Source organism: Elgaria multicarinata, chromosome 3 (genome assembly GCF_023053635.1).
Source record: "Elgaria multicarinata webbii isolate HBS135686 ecotype San Diego chromosome 3, rElgMul1.1.pri, whole genome shotgun sequence".
Taxonomy (NCBI): Eukaryota; Metazoa; Chordata; class Lepidosauria; order Squamata; family Anguidae; genus Elgaria; species Elgaria multicarinata.
Window position 1 is genome coordinate 76,385,187 of NC_086173.1, and position 21,352 is coordinate 76,406,538.

Sequence of the window (21,352 nt, forward strand, 5' to 3'; positions counted from 1 at the left end):
ATCGTAAACACAAATCTGAATCCCTGATTCGCCTTCTGTTTCTTTAACTGACAGCAGATGAAGAAGGGATTGATTTAGATCAGGATTGCGGAAGATGGGAGCTTAACATTTTTCCCCTGCCCCCAAAGTGGCACAGAGCAGGTTCGGGGGACATATAGCAGCTTGGGGCATGTGTGCTTTTTTCAGCTAGAAAATGGCAGGGGAAAAGGTTACAGCCCTTCTCCCCACACTGCAGTCCTAATATAGATTGTCCCTATCCTGCACCTGCTATTTATAAGAATTTTTAGACTACCACATAAGGCATAACAGAGCTACAATGTTCCTTGTGGGTTACATGCATCTCATTAAATATAAATTGCCTTCTCTTAATTTTTTAAAAAATGTCCAGGAAATTAAAGATAACCTCTTGAAAAAATAAAGTCTTGAGATGGTTGTGTTGGATGCACTGACTCTTTTTCAATTTAAATTCTATAAAACACCACACTTACAACAGTCTGTGGTTTCCCGAAGGAGAAGGCTATCAGTGGCTACTAGTCCTGATGGCTATGTGCTAACTCCAGTGTCCGAGGCAGTATGCCTGTATACACCAGTTGCTGGGGGACATGGGTGGAAAGGTACTTTTGCAACTGTGGCCTTAGCTAGACCTAAGGATTATCCCAGGCAAATCGAGGGGTCGTCCCTGCCTGCTCCTGGGATCCCCTGTGTGTCATTTGGATGCACAGGGATGATCCTGGGACAATCCTGGGATATAGGCCTGGTCTAGCCATGGCCAGGGTCTTTCTTGTGGGTCCATGGTCGACAGCTGTTTGGCCACTGTGTGAACAGAGTGCTAGGCTAGATGGATCCTTGCTCTGAACTTCTTATGTTCTTTACACATTCCACCTTTTTTATAATATTTCTACAGCTGCTACTCACCGGAGACCATTTTTCTTTCTCCTGCAGAGCTTAGCAGCTGAAGAATCGGAGTTGCGATTTCGACAATTAACAAAGGAGTATCAGGCCCTGCAAAGAGCCTATGCGTTACTGCAAGAGCAAACAGGGGGCATCATAGATGCAGAACGAGAAGCCAAGGTTGGTATTCGCCAAGGGCGATGTAGATGTGATCCCAAACAAGCCCATTTCCCAAACTTAGAAACAGATGGAGAGAGATGTTGAAAGAAACTCTTAGCTGTGTGACAAAATTAAAGTTTTGTTGCAGTTCACAGAGCATCGTCAATTAATGTGGCACTAAACAAGATTTGACATTGGGTTGGATCCAGCTCCATGCGGGGAGTAAAGCTGGAGGTTTGTAGAAGGCAGCCTCAGCCGTTTAAAAGAGCAGCAGATCAAAAAATCATGATTCTAAACAGGCTCACTTAAATCAAACCATCTCACCACCCATTGCCATATCCTGGGCGCCACAACAGAAAACCCTCTGGCCCAAGTACCCAACTGCCTTATCTCAAATGGTGGCAAAACCGGAAGGATAGCTTGGTGGGGAACAAAAGTCCCAGACAAACTCATCACATGTGTGAAGCACTTTGAATCTCTATAAACTTGATCAAATGCTAAGAGTTATTAATTTAAAAAATGCATACTGGCCAAGGTACTATGCTGCAGTTATGTTCTTTGGAACTAAATAATTTTAAGCATTAAATGATACCAGGGGCTGTCTTCATGGCGCAAAGTTGGCGCTGCCTCCCTCCAAAACCTTGTAGTTTTCCTCTCCTGGGGTGGCATCGGGTAATCCCAATGCTGAGGAGCGATCACGGGGTTTATGGCAGCCATCCGGGTGCCGGAACCACACACACGCCCTATTCCTGGTCGAAGGCAACCAATTGCCGGTCACCTTCCACCAGGGGCTGCCCCCAGATTGCCCTGGAGCAACGTCAGATGTCATATACCTGAGGCAGCACAGATCCGCAGCCACTTTTCCTGTTTAGAGGCAGCGCCTAGTATGTCGGTGATGGCAACACTTTCATTTTCTCACTATTCTGCCACCTCAGTTTCCAAAATAGCTTCTTGAGTAGAGCTGGCAATGTTTTGTTGAGTTGTAAACAAACATAGAGGCTGGAATTGTCCTGAAGTTCACAGTTACAAGACAGAATTTCTAATATTGCCAAAGCTGTTGTCTAAAATCTTATAACTTAAGTGTAATAATAACAGGAAGGCCGATTGTACACTGTAAATACAATGGCAACACTGAGTAATGCTGCCACTCAGAAAATGTGTTTAAACTCATTCAGTAGGATACAGGGCCATGGCTCAGCGGTGGAGCACAGACATTGCATGCAGTTTCCAGGTTCAGGGCTGGCGGGAAATTCTGCCTGAAACTCCGGAGAGCCGGTGCCAATCAATGTTGACAACACTGAGCTACATTAATTGATTGATTGATCATTTCATTTATATCCCACCTTTTTTCACCTTGCAAGAAACCAAAGTTGGCTTACATGGTCCCCCTCTTCTCCATTTTATCCTCATAACAACCCTGTGAGGTAGCTCAGGCTGAGCGTAAGTGACTGGCCCAAAATCACCCATTCAGCTTCATGACTGAGTGGAACTAGAACCCCAATCTCCAGAGTCTTAGGCCTTAGCTAGACTTACCTTTTGTCCCATGACGGAGGAGGGAAGATCTCGCGTTGTGATTAATGCAAGATCCCTCCTCCATTTACATGAGGAGTGACGACCTCAGGAAGAGAGGCCACCATTTTTTTATTTTTAAAGACGACGGAACACACGAACGCTCGTGTGCTGAAGGTAAGGGTTTTTTAAAAATGTAATTTAGTTTCCTCGCTCCCCCCGCCTAAACCTGACGGGCGCAGCGCACCTGAGGAGCACGTGCGCGGCTCCCAGCTCCGCGCGAGTAATTGCACAGAGTGGGGTCAAACCGCGGAAATGGGCCACATGTTCCGCAATCTCGGGCTCAGCCCAAGACCGTGGAAAAAGCAGGCCCAAAGGGAGGGATGATCCCTCCCTGATCCCGGGATCCCCTGTGCGTCATCTGGACGCACAGGGACGATCCCGGATTCGCCCCGTGATAAAGCCTGGTCTAACTAAGGCCTTAGTCCAACTCTCCAACCACTACAATACACTAGCTCTGCATGCATCAACGGTCTGATTCAGTATAATTACCCCCAAAATGGGCACCAGTTGAATAGGAATAACAAACAAATGCTAAAGGGCACACAACTGTTCAAGGAATATTATAAAATGAGTAAGTGAGCTGGTCCATGAAGTCATGAAGAGTCGGAAGCGACTGAACGAATAAACAACAACAACAACCCATAACAAAAGTAATAGTACAAGGTAAGCAGAAAATGGTGAACTGAACAATTCTACACAGAGAGCTTATGTGTTACACATACAGGCACCCGGTTCAGTCCTGTTTCACTGTGCTGCTGGTTTCTTCTGAAAAACAAAATCATTATCTGTAAAGACTGGAAACATATACATAATACAAATGAAATCCAATTTGAAGTTACATAGTTGTTTTGAAATAGCATCAGATAAGACCCAAAACTTTTTCTAAGATTACTTAAAGTTTTCAATTTTCCCTTACGCCCACGGCATTGCTCGTTAATGGCGGTGAGTCTTAACAGAAAAAGTTTTGGGTCTTATCTGATGCTATTTCAAAACAACTATGTAACTTCAAATTGGATTTCATTTGTATTATGTATATGTTTCCAGTCTTTACAGATAATGATTTTGTTTTTCTGAAGAAGCCAAAAACTTGGCAAAACAGGACTGAACCAGGTGCCTGTAAAAATACTTTGCTTCGCTTAAAGACCTTATCTGGCTTGTATAGAACTTGTCTTCAATTTATGTTCACACCTTTGCCCATCTGTAAAAAATACTGTTTATTTGTACTTTATGTATGTGTAACACATACATGTGTGTAGAATTGTTCAATTCACCATTTTCTGCTTACCTTGTACTATTACTTTTGTTATGGTAATAGTACATTATAATATCCCTCGAACAGCTGTGTGCCCTTTAGCATTTGTGTGTTATTCCTGACTCAGTATAAGACAGTTTCCTGTGTACCTATGTTATAGACAGGAGGTGCAGAGAAAATTAAGCACCCATTCATCTCAATGAAACCAGCAGAGATTGAACACGCTATTTATTTAACTTTCTCTGGATTGCACCCACTGTAACCTGAAATCTAGGCAGTCTGATGTGCAGTGAAAACAGTTTTAATGATGCTATGTGGTTATTATTTTCAACAGGCTCAAGAGCAACTCCAAGCCGAAGTCCAGAGGTATAGAGCTAAAATAGAAGATCTGGAAAAAACGCTAGCGCAAAAAGGACAGGTAGATGTATTATAAGTTGCTTTTATCCATATACAATATCTTTGCTTACATGAAGAAGTTGATAGAAGTATGGGTTGTTGTATAAGAACGATATGCTTGGCCTAGATGAATCAACTGTTTGAAAGGTGACCTATGAAGAATATGAAAGAGAGAGAGATAAAAGTGTAACAAAGCCATGTGGGCATATATGTCTTACCCATGAAGTCCTGTTGCTGCTATGGATGTCCCATTTCCTATAACACAGCACAACCATGGATTAATTTCAGTAATAAGTATAATATAAAGCTGAGCAGGAATTGAGTCAGCACTCAACGGTGAAAATAGCGTCCATTTTTCCCTTGGTCATTGGAGCTTCCATTTCTTTTCTTTCTTTTTTAAACAATTTTTATTGTGAATATCAACAAACAAAACAGAAGATACATTGTGAAAAAGAAACCCATAGATTAATATATATATATATGTATGTATGTATATTTATATAATTATCATCATTTCCATCATATAAACTGTTAAAAAAAGGGAGAGAATTATACAAAGGTTTCAAGAAAAGCAGACCAAATATCCATATATTTATCCTCTTGCAAGTTGCATCTATATAACACTCATTCAAAAGTTGATAATGTTATTAGGTCCTCGCATTATAGGAGGTGTGAATTTGTCCTTCCAATGTGATAATATTTTTTGGCTGTCATGAGGGCTCTGAAATGGAGCTTCCATTTCTGTCATGATCAGAGTTTTATGTTTCCCCAAATGCCAGCCCACTCAAGACCAATTCACATATGACAATTCTCTTACAGATATATTAGTTATGTTTAACAGAACCATGTGCACAACATAATGCACGATGAACAAATATGTGCCTGTTTCATTGCATGCAAACACTTATTTCAGTTTTAATATATGTTTACTCAAATAGGACTCCCATTGGGTAGAAGATAAGCAACTTTTTATTAAGAGGAATCAGGAGCTTTTGGATAAGGTATGTCCAAAACTTGAATGCCTAGATTGTACATCAATTTATAGAATTCACTGCTCTGATTACAGGATTAGAAGACATTTATTTCTTTATAAATTCAGGCAATGATGACCCAAACAATAAGTAGGCATTAAGAATTGCTCTACAAATCTTATTGATGTTTGTATGTGAAGAAAATAAAACACACTGTGCTGGATCAAGACTATCTTCTCATTTATTTCAGTGGGTCTACTCTAAGCTGGATCCAACCCGCTAATTTGAAAATGAAAGAAAACAAGAATAAATGAAAGTTATTGATATCGAAGTTAAATGGAAAAAGACCACCATTGAAACTGACATCAGTGATGGAACAGATTGCCTTCCCCCTGCAGCCTCCATACATGCCCAGATCTGTTCCAGAAGTTTGAGGGACTATCCAGAGCAGACTTGGGTTGTGCTGGGGAGTAAGGGAAAGCCCCTGGCATGAGTGGAAGTCTGTGTGACATTGTATGAAGCCCACTAATTGTAATTTAACATAATAAAACAAGAAACTCTTATTGTGTCTTCAGACTTTAAGAGTAAAATTATCTTATACTAGCAATCTGCAGAAGAGGCCCTTCAGAGAGAGAGTAGCTAAGGACTCTTTGAATGTTGCTCAAAATCATGTCCTTGTAAATATATTTAACAATATAAAACATGAAAAGTATAAAGTCATTAAAAAAATTTGCAGGAATCATCAAAAATAATCTTCAAAAGTATCTGTTGGTGCTTTTCTCCCTTAACCACAAGGAACAATGATTCCCCCCAAAATCCCAAATCAGCAGAGGCAAATATGCCAAGTTGCTATTTATAGCTTTCCTTTCATTTTTAAAGGCAAGTTATGCTTATCGCACATGATTTATAACATTTGAAGACTCTGTTATGTTTTCCATTTTCATACTGACAGCAAAGTTCAAATGGCTGTATATCTTTCTTGCCTGCCCAGGAAGGGGTGGGGGTTTGCAGGAGGGAGCAGAAAAGATGGCGGTACTGAACTCCTAAACAAACGCAAATGATACATTTCTCTTCCACAAATTACACATTTACATCTTCTTTCTCTAGATAGAAAAGCTGGAAATAGACAACAATCGATTGCAACAGGAGCTGCAGGACGCCAGAGATCAGAACGAGCTGTTGGAGTTCCGAAATCTAGAGCTTGAAGTATGCACCTGTTAACCCTTTATTGTAGAACCAGAAATGAATTGGAGGGGGGAAAATTAAGTGCATGATCCATCTCTGATTATATTTCTGATTTAATAACTTCACATTTATATATTTCATATTTCATATTTTGCTTTTGGGAATCTATTAGCTGCTTTGAATATTTTATACAAAACTTTGGAGAGATAGAGAGAGAATTATAATATATGAACAAAGACCGTAGAAAGTGTGGGTGGGCGTCACGGTTTGTCCCGGCTCCTCACGAGTAACCGCGAGGAGCCGGGACCCAGGCACGGGACACAGAGCTCCTCAGAAGCTCTGTGCCCATCGGGGGTGGGGGTGGGTGGGAGGTTTTTTCTTAAAAAAACCTCACCCCTTTTCCGATGAGTGCTCGTGCGCTCTTTCTCCTTTGACAAAAAGTAAAGAAATGGCAGCTGCGATGTCGCGCGCCAGGGCGATGATCTCGCGATCATGAAATCATGAGATTGTCACCCTCCGACCCCGTGGTCTACCCATGGCCTTTGAGATATATTCACAAAATCATTAACAGCAGATGGACTATCATTTAGTTCACAGGATGTCAGGGGACCTAAAGGTTAAAATTGAGTGCATATTTATAAGACCATTCTTGCAATAATATGCTAACCCATATATTTTATTTTATATTCATTAACATTTTCATGATGACAAATGCAGATCCCTGCCCTCCAAGTTTAATTGCATTTTAGAAGCAAGGCAAGGTCCATTAGTTTACAATGAATGAAATGGAGTATAAGGAATACTGGATCACGTCAGGATTCGTACGGTTATGAATCCTGACATGATCTAAGAAAGTATCCAAAACTGGGGTATTTGGGGGCTGGGGAGCACATTTGGAAATTTGAGGAAGTGTCATGAGTGCCATCAAAAAATGGCTGCCATGTGTGTGTGTGTGTGGGGGGGTGCCAATTCAAAAATAGCTGCTGTGGTGGGCGCAGCCCAATCACAAAACACCAGTTTCACAGCAGTGCAAATTAGTGAGACTAAAAGACAAGTGCCATGCCCAAGAACCTGAGTACAAGGTAGAGATGGAGTCTGAGCCCACCCATTTCACAGGAAGCCAAGCCAATTAGTTTTCTCAAATCATATTTAAAGTTAATTCGTTCTACCAAATTTATTTTCCAAAATTAATAGGAAAATTACACACTCCCTTACACGTACCCCACCCCAATCCATACACACACACACACACACACACACACACACACACACACCATCACAGAACCACACTTACATCCCTTCATTCTCCTCCCTGCCCACCCCCACCAGCCATGGTGCCCTCTCCAGCCCTCCCAAGGTTGCTCCACAGCCTTCCTTGTCATGTCTCACCCTTCCCTGGTCACCACACAGTCTTCCCAAACCTTCACCCATCCAGCTCAGGTCATTTTGCAGCCCTTCTCTAAGCTTACCAGGCATGCAGTAGCAGGGTTCCTCCTTCTCCTTCTGAGAATTTTTGTAGGGTGTGTTGCAAAGCAAAGTATCTGACCTAAAGCTGACCACTGTCTTCATTCACTAAGAACGCCTGCATGGAGCCAAGAGGCATTCTGAGGAAAGGAAAGGAATGGTCTGGTGCAGGCCAGGTGTTTTGCTTTGCAGCATACTCAGCAGCTGCCCAAGGTCAATTAAGAAATAAAATGTGAAAGATTGGGAGAGGCAAGGGAACTTGTCTAATGCCAAGGGAGGCATCCCTGGATGCCATGGCACCGCTAGTACGATGCTGTAGAGCTCAGTGTAGCCACACTCTGTGTTGGCACTGGCAACATTGGTCAGGACTATTGTACGCTATTGCATTGCACAACCTGATCTCTCTCACAGAAAATGTATAAAGTGGATGAGTGCAACCAATGGTGCTATTGTACTCTATGAAGCACCCTTGCTCATGTGTGTTGGCACTGAGCTAGCCATTCCAGCTTTTCAAGGATTCAAAATATTTTAGAACCAGGCCTCCTGAAATAAACATTATACATATTAGGAAATAATTCTGGAAAATATATAAATACAAGAAGAAATACGGCTTCTCATAATTCAGAAAGAAACAAAATCGATTAAATTAATATGTGCTTCACTACAATCCAACTGTCTTTTTATCCCTTTAAAGGACAGAACAGAAAAAGCAAAATTGGAGACAGATGTTATCCACAATTTAGTAGACAGTGTACATTAATCTTCTAATTCCTATGTTTTATTTCAAGGAGAGAGAAAGACGGTCTCCACCATTTAATTTACAAATCCACCCATTCTCTGATGGTGTAAGTGCTCTACAGATCTACTGCATGAAAGAAGGTGTCAAGGTATGTTCACCTAGGTTCACTCAGAACTGATTTTAGCTCATCTGGGTATAGGATAAAATGGAGAGAAGGAAAATCATGTAATCCACCTTGGATTCTTTGGAAGAGGAAAAAATGTGGGATATAAATTTAATAATAAAACAACAACAACAACAACAACAACAACAACAACAACAACAAAACAACAACTAAATAAATGGAGGGAGATGGGAAGTTGGGATCATGTCTTCAGCTTGACCCCAACCTACACGTGTTCTTGGGTCCTCTGTGTATAGATCCTCTACATGCAGTCTCTCACCCCTATTTTCCAGAGTACTCAAAGGAACCCTTGAATGCATGGAGATGTGACCTCAGTGACTCCATTCCCAGTGTTCAGAATAGGACTTTTGTAAACAAAGGAAGTATAGTAGCCATTTTGACCATAGAACCTGATTTATGATTTTGAGCACTCTGTTTTTGAGGATATCAGGCTATAATCCAATGTTGAAATCATGTAATCCGCGCTAGGAGCTTATCCACAGTTAGTGTCTCCTGTGGGGAATAGAAGGCATATAGGGTTTCCTGAGGAACAGTGGCAATGAAGGATGTTTAAACATACCAGGATACTGACTCAAACAACTGCATGATCTAGACTACCAGTTAGGTGGGATTTCAGCAAAGTATTTGGTACAATATCATATAGGAAATAGTTACTCAAACTGGAAAAGATGGCCATTAACAAATGTAAAGTATGATGGATAGAGTACTGGTTGAAGAAAGTGGGTAGTCCGTTTCTACACCAGCCCGATAGTCCAGGCTGGTCACGGCTGAGTTCTTGTGCATCCAAATGATGCACAGGGACTCCCGGGGGGATGGGCATGGGTTTTCCTAGGGAGAAAGAAACCCTGGGAAAACCCTATTCTTCCCACAGTCTCGGGATTGTCCCAAGACTGAGGGAGATGTGGACGCCCGTCCCACCTGGTGCCGTGCTTATTCATAAGTAAGCGCGGCACCAGAAATGGGAAGGAGACGTGCAGCATGGCTCCGTGCCCATCAGGGGTGGGAGTAGCAGCAATGTTATCACCCCTGAGATGGCAGGGAGGGGGTTGGGGGGGCAGTTTTTGGGTTGTTGTTGTTTTAAAGTACTCACATTTCCGATGACTGGCCCTGCTGCTTTAAAAAAAAAAAAAGGCACCCACACCATCCCTGGATGTGGCGCGGATGTGTGGACCTGGGGGCGGGGGGGAGGATCTCGCTAGCAGAATATCATGAGATCCTGCCCCCTCCCTCCCGGAAGGCCAGGAGGTGTAGCAAGGGTCACGGAGGGCTTTTCCAGAAGTCTAAGGGCATGTCTACACCTAGGGAGGGGATGGTAGGATCTCACGATATGCTGATTGTGAGATCTTCCCCCTGGGTTCACATGTGGTGTGTGACGTCCAGGGAGGAAGGAGGACGTCACGCCGCCCTTTTTGCACTTGCACTCCAGCAACAAAGTAACAAAAAAGCCCTAACCCCACTCCCCACCCGCCCCCGATGTCTCTGGACTCGGCTCCTTCCCAGCTCCTTCCCTCTGCTGACCCCCACTACTCGTGGGGAGGAGGGAAGAAGCTGGGATGGGTGCCAACGCCACCCACAGTCCTTGGGATCATCCTGTGACCGCGGGTAAAGCCAGGGGAAAAGTATTCCCATATATCCTGGGGAAATGGAGGAATCGTCCCTAACTGCTCCCAGGATCCCGTGTGTCATGTGGACACACAGGGATGATCCAGGGATGATCCCCGGGATAAAGACTGGTGTAGACATGCCCTGAGTTGTTTCAGGTTGGAGACAAATGATCTATGGCATGCTCAGGGATCAATCTAGGCTCCTACTCATCTTCTCCTTCTGCCCCATCAAGTGCTCCAGTTTTGGAGCTTGTATAGCTACAGCTCAGCTTTTTCATACACACCTGCTTGGACGCTTCCCTTCTGTTGTTCTGCTGCCACCCCGTGTGGATGGATGTACATTTATCTCATCCTTCTCGCCTGTTTGTTAGACAGAGTTGTTCTTCTACAGAACAGCAATAGTGAGCAAGTTTGTGGATCTCCAGGATCATGAAACTGACATTACTGACTGTGAAAAGCCTAATCTTTCTAGTCTTATTCTTTTTTATTATTATTTTATAGGATGTTAGCATTCCAGATCTTATAAAGCAGTTAGACATCTTGGGTGACAATGGGGTAAGTGATGTACATAACTGACAAGTTCATAATATATACAGAACCACAAGGAAAACTTCTAAGGTTACGGAACGATATAGCAATCTATTTATATCAAAGAGCAAAGCAATAGAATTTTGTCTATAATTCCCCCCCCCCCGGTAACTCATTCTGAATAAAATGGTGTTTATATGAGATGGTTGATTATCAAGAAGCATTAAAAACTTCTGTATGGTTAATAATGTAGTTGCATAACATTTATGGAATTTTATAGATTAAATATATGAGACAACAATGTAATTAATGGATAGAATCTGTGCTCTGGGAAAAATCAAATGTTATTTCCCACGAGTGCTCTTACTTCTTTGTTTAGTTTTATCCCGTCACTCCTGTAAATATTTCTGTTAGTTTACAAAGATTAGACTTTTGTTGATAGGAACTTTTTTGACACTGATCCAGAGTCCTGTGAGCACTACAGTGTGTACATATAAATTCATTGCCTGCAGGTTTCCCATTCATTTGAATGGAGAAGGTAGCTTTGAGCAATGCATCCCCTTGCATGCACAGAGCTGCTTCCTCCATTGAAGCGAATGGGGAACCCCTTCTGCACATGTGAGCTCTGAGAACCTGTTAGAATCACTGAAATCCTAATGGACCATTGGAGATGGGAAATTAAGGAAGAAATTTTCTCTTTAAAAATAATTACTGTCTATTTAGAAAGCTGGTGGTGGTTTCTGGATTTGATTAATTTTATTTTCTGCCTCTTGAATTTACAGAATTTAAGAAATGAAGAGCAAGTGGCTATAATTCAAGCTAGTACCGTATTATCCCTGGCAGAAAAGGTATTTGTTGTGTATTTGGTGTCTGAAGTGAATCTGAAAGTGTGTGTGTGTGTGTGTGTGTGTGTGTGTGTGTGTGTGTGTGTGTGATCAAATTCTACAAAATTAGAAAGGGGGACTGTAAAAACTATAACTATGGAAAAGTTTGCAATCTCTGTAACTATCTGGTGTGAACAATAAAGAGCAAAAGGAATGATTCAGAGTGTATCCTCCACAAAAGGAAACAGTTGTTTGGCTCCTATTGTTCAAGCTGGCCTTGTGCTCCAATATAGGCCAACCCATTTCATTTTTGTGTTATTCACCACATTCCAGTTGTCCAAGGCCCTGCTTGCTTTAGCACTCTGGCTCCAGTAAGAGTTCATTGCAGTTGGGAGTATTTCATTGTATAGATAAATGACTAGTTAGAAGTTTTGCTTGACCTGAGAGCCCCTACTGTGGGAATAATAGCAGATTAATTAACGATGCACACTAGGAATGTACACAAGCTCACAGGAGGAATGGAAAAATGATGAGAAATAACCCAGCATGATGCACTCTGACTAGCCAGTCTGTTCTTTAAATGGAGAACAGATGAGCTATTGCCTGGTTCTGAGTCTGTGTATGCTGTAAACGAGAAACTGATGAGAACTAAGCAGTAGCATAGCACAAAGTGAAATAAGCACTCAGCACTTTGGAAGGGGAAAGCAGAGCAATAGTAAACATGAGTTATCCATAGAAATGATCTCCAATACATTGTGCTAGTGTTTAGGAAGGTGGAAATATTTACAAGAACAAGTTGGAATGAATGTACATGATTATTTCAAGACAGGGCATGCCCTAGAATATATTTTCAGTGGTTGGGACATAAGCAGTAATAACAAAGTGCCTCTGACCATGTGCAGGTTTTATTTCTTTTATCATTGAACAACCACAGCCTGCCACCACACATTTGGGATGAAAGGGTAGGAATGCAAGGTCAGAGGGTGCATCATCCAGCAAAGTTTGAGCTTTGGATGACTTTTTTTAAAAGTGGTAAGCAGGTAAGATTCCATTATCTGAAATGGAAAAGTAGCCAGAAAGTTTCTATTTCTGTTCATGCTAATAATAATAATAATAATAATAATAATAAGAAGAAGAAGAAGAAGAAGAAGAAGAAGAAGAAGAAGAAGAAGAAGAAGAAGAAGAAGAAGAAGAAGATGATAACATGTTGCCATTGTTTGTCTTCTAGTGGATACAGCAGATTGAAGGAGCCGAAGCAGCTCTGCACCAGAAGATGATGGAACTAGAGAGTGACATGGTAGGACAAAATGAGAACTGGTCCTCTTTGTCTCATTTTCATCTTTGTCCCATGCATCATTCTAAATGGGTCGCTTCCCCCCCCACCCTTTATGTGCCTGAGCATCACACATACCTTTTGTTATAGCTTCTTGAATAATTTTTGTTTTTCAAACTCATCATTCATTGTAGGAGCAGTTCTGTAAAATAAAAGGTTATCTAGAGGAAGAACTGGACTACAGGAAACAAGCTCTTGACCAAGCCTATATGGTAAGTTGAAAGCATTGCTAGAGTGAACACAAATACATACACTGTAGAACACAGATTAGTTGCACCCCAAATGTTAAATGCATGCACTTAGCGGTATGTTCTCATGGTTGCTTTGAACTGACCTCCAAGCAAGTGTGATTTTTTGTTGGTTTGTTTGTTTTAGGTTTGGAAAAGGTAGAATAGTTACCGGGGGGGGGGGGGGAGGGAACCCTACTTATGAGCTTCTTGCATAAGTGACAGCTCCAGTACATACATGGATTTCCAATAGGCACAGTGGATTCCCCATTTATTTCAGTAGAGGTGAACACATATTCCTCTGTGCATGTGGAGCTGCATCTGCGATTGAAATGAATGGGAAAACCTAAAGTTGACTGCCAGCATTTACTACTCTATGTCTAAAAAGTGGGAATATTGATATTATGGGTTGGATCCAGGATCTGCCTTCCTCGAGAGGAAGAACTCCACACACAAAGGTTCCCTCCACCCAGTATTTAGGGATCCCCACTCCCCCACACCCCACAGCTTACTCCATTCAGCAGAATCTTCCAACTCTCTGTGTAGCATTTTCAGGTGATGGAGGGGTTGCCATGAGAAGAGGGGGGCAAAAAAGTCCACTTCTGCCAATTATACTGTGAATGTAATGGGGGTGGTGACGCGCACACATACACACACACACACACACACCTATCACAAAGGTTCCATTTTCATTTTGATCCATCAGCTAGCTGGCTGAGCTGTTCTGTATAATAGTTTAAAAATATATGCATGGATAAAAAAACAGAGTCTTGTATGAGGTTATATACACTAACAGCGTTTGCTGTTCCATTCCTTAGAGAATCCAGGAGCTTGAAGCCACCTTATACAATGCTTTGCAGCAAGAAACAGTGATAAAGTTTGGGGAATTGCTCAGTGAGAAACAGCAGGAAGAACTTAGGACCGCTGTAGAAAAATTAAGAAGGCAGATGCTGAGAAAAAGCAGAGAATATGATTGCCAGATCCTACAGGAGAGGATGGAATTGCTTCAGCAGGCACATCAGGTGAGATTCCATTTACAGATGAAATACTGGGTGCTTTATTGTGTAATAAATTCATTCAAAGAATTTTACAGGGGTTCCAAATGTTGTTATCTTCCATTTGTGACCTTCCCATTTCCCCCCCCCCAAAAGGTCCTTCTAACATTTTTCTTACCAAAATATATTTATTAATGGGGGGAAAGATGGAAGAGCTGCACAATGCCCTTTGGTAGTGCAAGGTGCCCTCTGTCTGAAAGCACTTAACTCTTTGGAATTATTCTGCAAGAATGGAGATTTTTATCCACAATATCTGTTTCAAGGACAAGAATTTGACATGTAAAACAACATGCACAATCCAGCTGAAACTGGATTTTAACCCCATTGATATTACTAAGTACCCACTTACCTGGAAGTAAACCCCATGGAACCCATTGAATCCAGTACACATGCATAGGACTGCGACGTAAGTGGCATATACATACATTTCACTAGAATTATAACTGATTTTCATGTTGATAAGTAGACATGAAATAATTTTCCTCAGCCAAAAAGTTTCTTTCTGTTTTTATGTATGCATTTATTTTATTTCTAGAGGATCCGAGATTTAGAAGATAAAACTGACATCCAGAAGAGACAGATCAAGGATTTAGAAGAAAAGGTTAGTTGTTTTATGTACTGAAAATGTATTAAAACTTTTGAAGACTGGCTATTTTAAAGTTTTATGAGCTCCAGCCCATTTTATTAGTATAAAAAGTATGCATTCTGCCTATTTCACTCTACAGATTCTAATCCAATAACTTTCCCCGCCCTTTCTGTTTTTCCACTAGAAATAAGGTGTTCCTATTATAGCTGAGCCAAAATACGCCTTCCTCCATTTTACCACCCTCATTTTCAGGCTAAAGAGTTGGGGGGATGGAAACATATTTGTGGGTGGATGGAAACAGAAGTAAATTATTTTCCCCATGTGCAACAGTGTTCATGCTCCCCATTACTTCTGGGTGCCATTTTTTCAGTTTCTTTCTACTCGAAGACACTAGAGGCAGGGTCGAAACCTTCCTGCTTCTACTCTCACTCTGATTTGACTTCATGATGACACCATCAGAGTGAGGGCAGGAGCAGAAAGCAATCAGTCTTTTCCCTCACTCTGGCATCTTCTAGATAGCAAATAACTTGGCTGCGGCAGCAAGCACAATTGCTACCTAGTGGCACGGTTTCCTTTTTTCTGGTAATGACTCAGACAAAAATAAAGAGCAGACAGTGCCCTTCCTAGCAGCAATTGGATTTTAACTGAAGAAGCCCTTCAGCCTTTAATCTCTGTGGGGAAAAATCGAAGCAAAGCATTGGCAGAATCCACTTATGCCATCATATTGGAAGATGTTCAGGGAAGGACTCACCCCAAAAGATTTTCCATCCTGGCCTGAGTAGTTGTACAACTACTTTAAATTGTACTTTAAATATGTACAATTTAAAGATGTAGGAGAGCCAATGTACTTAAGGAATCAAAAATGTCGTAATGTTTGCGTCCTTCCATAGAAATGAATGGGGACTGCCACTTATGCACATCTGTTCTAGTGAAATGAATGGGGGCTCCCACATCTGTGCCCAGGCTTCTTCGTCAGGTCACATATCTCCAGTGGCTAAGAGTCAACATAAGATGCTGATTTCTATGGAAATTTATGAAACTACTAAAAATGAGGCCCTTAATGATTTTATGGTATCAACTGATATCAATGAAATTAGCCATATAGTTCCAAGCCTGTAAGATGTCTAGCAGAAAAGTTCTACTAGATTTATAATTATGTTACAGTGCAATCTTATATATGTCTACACAGAATAAGCCCTACTGGTTTCACTGGGACTGTTACCCAGCTATGTGTGTATAGGATTGCAGCCTGAATCACATGCCCAATAACCTTATTACATAGATTGCAATAAAAACAGATTCTGACCTCTGAAACCTATTTACCTTTTTTTCTTCTGCAGTTTCTCTTTCTGTTCTTGTTCTTTTCTCTTGCCTTTATTCTTTGGCCTTGATGTCAATGTGCCTCTTGAAAGGTAAGATTGTTTCCTTAATTTTTCCTTAAAATGCTTAGACACATACATACCATTTCCCATTTTTCCAAAGCTGCACAGCTCAGTGAATATCTGAACCAAGGTCTGGTATGGAAACAGGGGGATAAATCAAGCAACTTCCAGGCCTTTTACTAAGGGCTATTTCTTTTCAAACGTTATGAGGGGGAAGCTGCAGCCAGTCTCTCAGCTCCTTGCTAAGTGGACCACTATGATATATATTTATGCTTGCAAACACACTTAACAGTTTTAGTTTATATTTGAAACACTGTAAGTGGTCATCTAAAAGAATGTAGAGGTGCAGTGACCATAAGGAAACACACCAGTGTAACTGTGCCTTTGTTCAGGATATACATTTGGCTCTAGTCTTTGTCCTCTAAATAACAGCACTCCTCTCCTTTTATTTTGTTTCCTCTCACATCAGCTGTGGTTATCCTAGAGTCTCAGACTCAAGCTATCATTTGGAGTGATTGGTTTAAAGTGTAGGACAAAAAAAAGCACGCTGTTGCTTATCTTTATCTATTCAGGAACAGGCAACCTGGTGCCCTCCAGATCTTTTGGACCACTATTCCATAATCCCTGACCATTGGCCACTTTATGCCCGGAGTTTATGGGAATTGTAGTCCAAAATTGTTTTGGAGCAACGGAAAACCTCTCTATAGGAATCCGGAAGTGCATGCAATATAAAGCAGGTAGAATTTGACTTTTTCCTTAATTCTCCCCCCTTTGTTTTGTAGAGTGATTGACTACACAGTAAAGTCCTCAAAAGGGCAGATGCTTCCAGACCCATGAAAAAGAGAACACTGTTTACAACCATCTCAAAACAAAGCAACACTCTGTAGCTGAGACCACACCCACCATGTAGTTTAAAGCCATTATTCAAGATTTGTTACTGGACAGTTCCTGTCTAAAGCTACAAAATATGCTGCACTTAATGAAATTCTATAAGGGGGAGAAGAATATCCCATCAGTGTATATCATAAGGATTCTGTGTGTGTTTTTCCTTTTCTTTTTTAAGTGAAGAATCAGCAAGAAACCACATTCAGCAGACTGAGTGAAGGTATGTCAGGCAAGGAACCAAAGTGACTATGAACAATCTATCCCTGCTGTGCAGGGGGATTATTTTAATCATAAACACCAACTTCCCATGAAAGTCTTCAATAATAAAGGGGACAGAGCAGAAGAAATGTATTCAGAACTCTTAAGAGGACAAGGATGATAAAATGGTCAATTTGGAACGTCTGGCTTTCTTAATACAGGGACTCTTTTTCTCTCTGATTTTAAACTCAGGAACAATGACAGCTGCAATGTGAACAAAAGGGAAAAATGTACTCTGTTTTTGTTTCCTAATGGGTGGAAAATGGGATAGATATAGTTGGAACACTAACCTACAGCTGCCTGCAGTAGCAAGGATGATACATCTAGTGTGAATGGCTGACAGTGCTCTTGAGGAGTCCTAACAAATGCTGTAGCCTTATCTGTCGTCAGGCCCTTCCACGAAGGACAGCGTGTCAGACATTTTGTTACATCAAGTGAAGAACTGTGCAAGAACACCACACTCATTTCACTAACCATTTAATGTATCTTCTGGAACCAGAATGGGATGGAAAGGTCTTCTGACTAAGAAATAGTTGTGTCAGAGAGGAACCCAATGCCTGTTAATCAGACCTCAGACCTCCGAAGAGTTTCTTCCTCCACTCACTGTTAATGTACACCTGAAATATGTATAAGCCATTTATTTTCCCTTGTTGTGGTTATTTTCTCCATTGGCTGCATGAACCAAAATGAGGAAATCTAGGGAACAGCCCTTATTATCTCACCTGCACTTGACAAATGCATATCTTGCTGTTGAGAATAGACTTGAATTCATCATTAAGGTCTACCTTAATGCAGCATTTTATCTTCCAGTTGACAATACATTTCACTCAATTTTGCAAGGTTTCCTTCCAGAAGAAGCTCTTGCTCATGCACATTCTTGTTTAGAATCATTTGTTTGTATTTGGGCCATTTCTGGCTTTGAGGGCAAATGTCCCTGTGCTGAAGGCAGAAAAGCCTGGTTTGGTCTATTAGCTCTGTTCCCAGATGTCCCCACTGACCTGCTCTTCCATTTCACAGGTTTATGCGTCTTACTCTCCCCTTATAGACAGCAAGGGTTTATCTCTCACCTGTGCATTGCATAATTTAAATAAAACTAGAAATATTAATATGGCAAGCATAGAATTTGCTTGTGGTTCTTTACACCTGACTACATATAAATGATAACAGTGGCCAACGTAGGATTTGTGCTATGCATTGCTTAGCATTCAAAATGGGTCTTAATGCCGACATCTAGCAAAGCGTCTGATTTTTGAATGTTGGAATGCTGCAAGAGCACCCATTGCTTCCTCACCATGCCATCATTCCTAGCTTCCCAGCACTCATACATCCTTATACTCATCTGGATCTGCCCTCATATCAGTTCCTTGAAAAGCCACGGACTTCCTATCAATTGTTCATAGAGTAAAGGAAACCCAACAAATAAGTACTGAAGGGAAGAGCAACACCCTCTCCTACAGCTGATGTATGCCATCAGTTTCTCTCACATCATTGTGATTTTTGCCAGGTTTGCCATAGCAAGATCTTGAAAGTGTGAGGTTCTGAGCCCTAGAGTCTTAGGGCAGGGGTAAACTACAGCTCCCATCAGCCCCAGACAGTATGGCCAATGGTCAGGGATTATGGGAGTTGTAGTCCAAAACATCTGGAGGGCATCTGGAGTCATTTCATTGGACAGCCATATTTCTGAGGTATGTATCCAGATTACTTTAGCAAGAATTTTTAGATGCTCCAGGCCTGAGCCACAAAACTAGCAATCGGTCACCCAGTTCTGTGGTCCTTGGGCTCAGAAACATTGCCTTTTTTAAAAAAAATATGTTGAATGGAAATTGACATGTTGAATGGATCGTTACCTCTCAGTCACGACCCTGTGTTAAGGGGCTTTGTGTCACCTGTTTATATCTTCCAGCCAAAGAGCTTATAAGGTACTGTATGTTTCTAAAGTGTGCCCATATTCCAAAAGAGACAAGGATTTGTGGTTCCTTATAAAAGTTTGTGGTGTGAAATAACAGGTGCACTGAAGTCCAACATGCTTTATTACAAAACTAAAAGTTACATGGCAGATGCCACATAATTTTGATATCTTACCTAGGACCAGGTTGTGTCCTTCTTCCAAGTGTCTTCACAAACTACATCTCCCAGTATGCATTGCTGCTTAAAAGCAATACTGTAACTTAAGTCACCAAACAGCTCTAAACTAGACTGGTTGCATGGATGTCACTTTTCTCCATCAAAGTGCAATAGCAAAGGGATAATTATAATTATACCCACTGGACATTGCCAGATTTTGAATTACTTAAAGCACAATTGGTTTTCAAATTTTCTAGCTTCAGAGAAATCTTTCCACATCAACTTGTCCCCTGGAGGGCCTCTGCAAATCTGCCATGGAACCCCAAAATGTTGCTAAGGATTCTGAGATTAGCCATGTGAGCTGAGAATATATCCTAGAATACACCCTGCAAACCAGCAGTGGTGAGAAAGTTGCCATTATGAGAAGCTTGTCTGCCATTATTGAACTTATCACTGAGGAATACTGTTTGAAAAAAACTCTCCTAAAGGGGACAGAAGCTCTATCCCCTTTGTGTGTTTGTTAATCCCTTTTGGAATATGACTAGGGTTGCATAGTTGAGATAAGTCTCATGTTTGTGTTTCTTACTGAGCAAAGGTTGTAACCTCTCAGCTGGAAGCAAACCCCTGCACATTTCTATCTGCTTGCTATCATTCTTTTCTTCGCTTCATACTTTATTTCCACATGGCATCCTGTAAAAAGTCAGGATAGAGGTTGCTTCCCAGTGTCAAATTTAAACTCAGTGCCAAAGGCCTGAGTCCCAGAAGGAGCTGTGTCAACCATGGAAGGTGTTCGGTAACCGCATTTGTCTTTTGTAGCATTCCATTACCTCATAAAAAAATTCCTGACCTAAATATTGAAACGGAATCATTTTTGTCTTAACCACGGAGTGCATGGATTCTGTCAAGTTAAAGCAAGGATATGAAGAAGCATATAAAGCTTGTTACTGGCAGAATAGTACTGTGATTTTCATTGAAACTATTTCCTTTGCTGGGGCGTGGGGAGGGTGGCTAAAAAAGGGAATCCTCCAGTGTGTCTCAGCCCTTATTTTTGTGTTATTGGAGACACTAATAGTTTCTCATTCAGTATTGTTTCCTCTTTATAAATGAATTTCCAAGTCTTTAGGGAGAGAAATGCTAGATCTGCAGTTTTACATGTGAATTTGGTATAGGATGAATGGAGCGATCCATTTATTAAAGTGCTAAATTATCAGGGTGTACAATCTACACAGGACAGTTTTTACCACTTCCTGCTTCCCCAGATTTCTAATGGGGTGCAGAATGTGGTAAAATTCTCCTCACCATCTGAACAGGGAGTCAGAGACAGTTGGCTTACAAAATGGTTACATGCCCAGAGGCCAGTTATCACTTGACCAGATACAAAAGAGGGCAGGGCTCCTACAGCTTTAACTGTTGTGATGAAGAGGGAATTTCACCAGGGGCTGCATGCACACAAATGACACCTGCTGAAATTCCCTTTTCTACACAACTGTTAAAAGATACGGGAGCCCTGTCCTCCTTTCCATATGCTCACCCTATATGTTGCCTGCCTGCAACTTTTGCAGCCTTGCCTAACCTTCTATCCTCCAGAGGTGTTGGACTGCTACTCCCACCATTCCCGGTCAGCATGTGGGGCACTAGGTTGGGGAAGACTGTGGCCTACTTATTGAACACAATGCTCAACTGCCAACTCTGTTCTCCTAGCAAAGCAAAAATCCAATCCTATCTATGCATAGTTATTCTGATTAGTGTTGTAATGTTTTTGTACATTTTGCAAAAGTGAAGAACTCTATTTA

The 21,352-nt window shown here is 41.4% G+C and overlaps 1 protein-coding gene across 1 annotated transcript in view; it reads left to right on the forward strand.

The window, feature by feature from the left end:
- JAKMIP2 (janus kinase and microtubule interacting protein 2) overlaps positions 1-18,601 on the forward strand; it is a 112,802-nt gene extending 94,201 nt beyond the window's left edge. The window contains exons 10-22 of the mRNA XM_063120631.1: positions 943-1,071; positions 4,209-4,292; positions 5,209-5,271; positions 6,349-6,447; positions 8,679-8,777; positions 10,919-10,972; positions 11,728-11,793; positions 12,998-13,066; positions 13,237-13,314; positions 14,148-14,351; positions 14,920-14,985; positions 16,311-16,382; positions 17,135-18,601. Coding sequence (XP_062976701.1) covers positions 943-1,071; positions 4,209-4,292; positions 5,209-5,271; positions 6,349-6,447; positions 8,679-8,777; positions 10,919-10,972; positions 11,728-11,793; positions 12,998-13,066; positions 13,237-13,314; positions 14,148-14,351; positions 14,920-14,985; positions 16,311-16,361 — 1,062 coding nt within the window. The 3' untranslated portion in view covers positions 16,362-16,382; positions 17,135-18,601. The remainder of the gene's footprint in view (positions 1-942; positions 1,072-4,208; positions 4,293-5,208; positions 5,272-6,348; positions 6,448-8,678; positions 8,778-10,918; positions 10,973-11,727; positions 11,794-12,997; positions 13,067-13,236; positions 13,315-14,147; positions 14,352-14,919; positions 14,986-16,310; positions 16,383-17,134) is intronic.
- Positions 18,602-21,352: the final 2,751 nt, after the last annotated feature.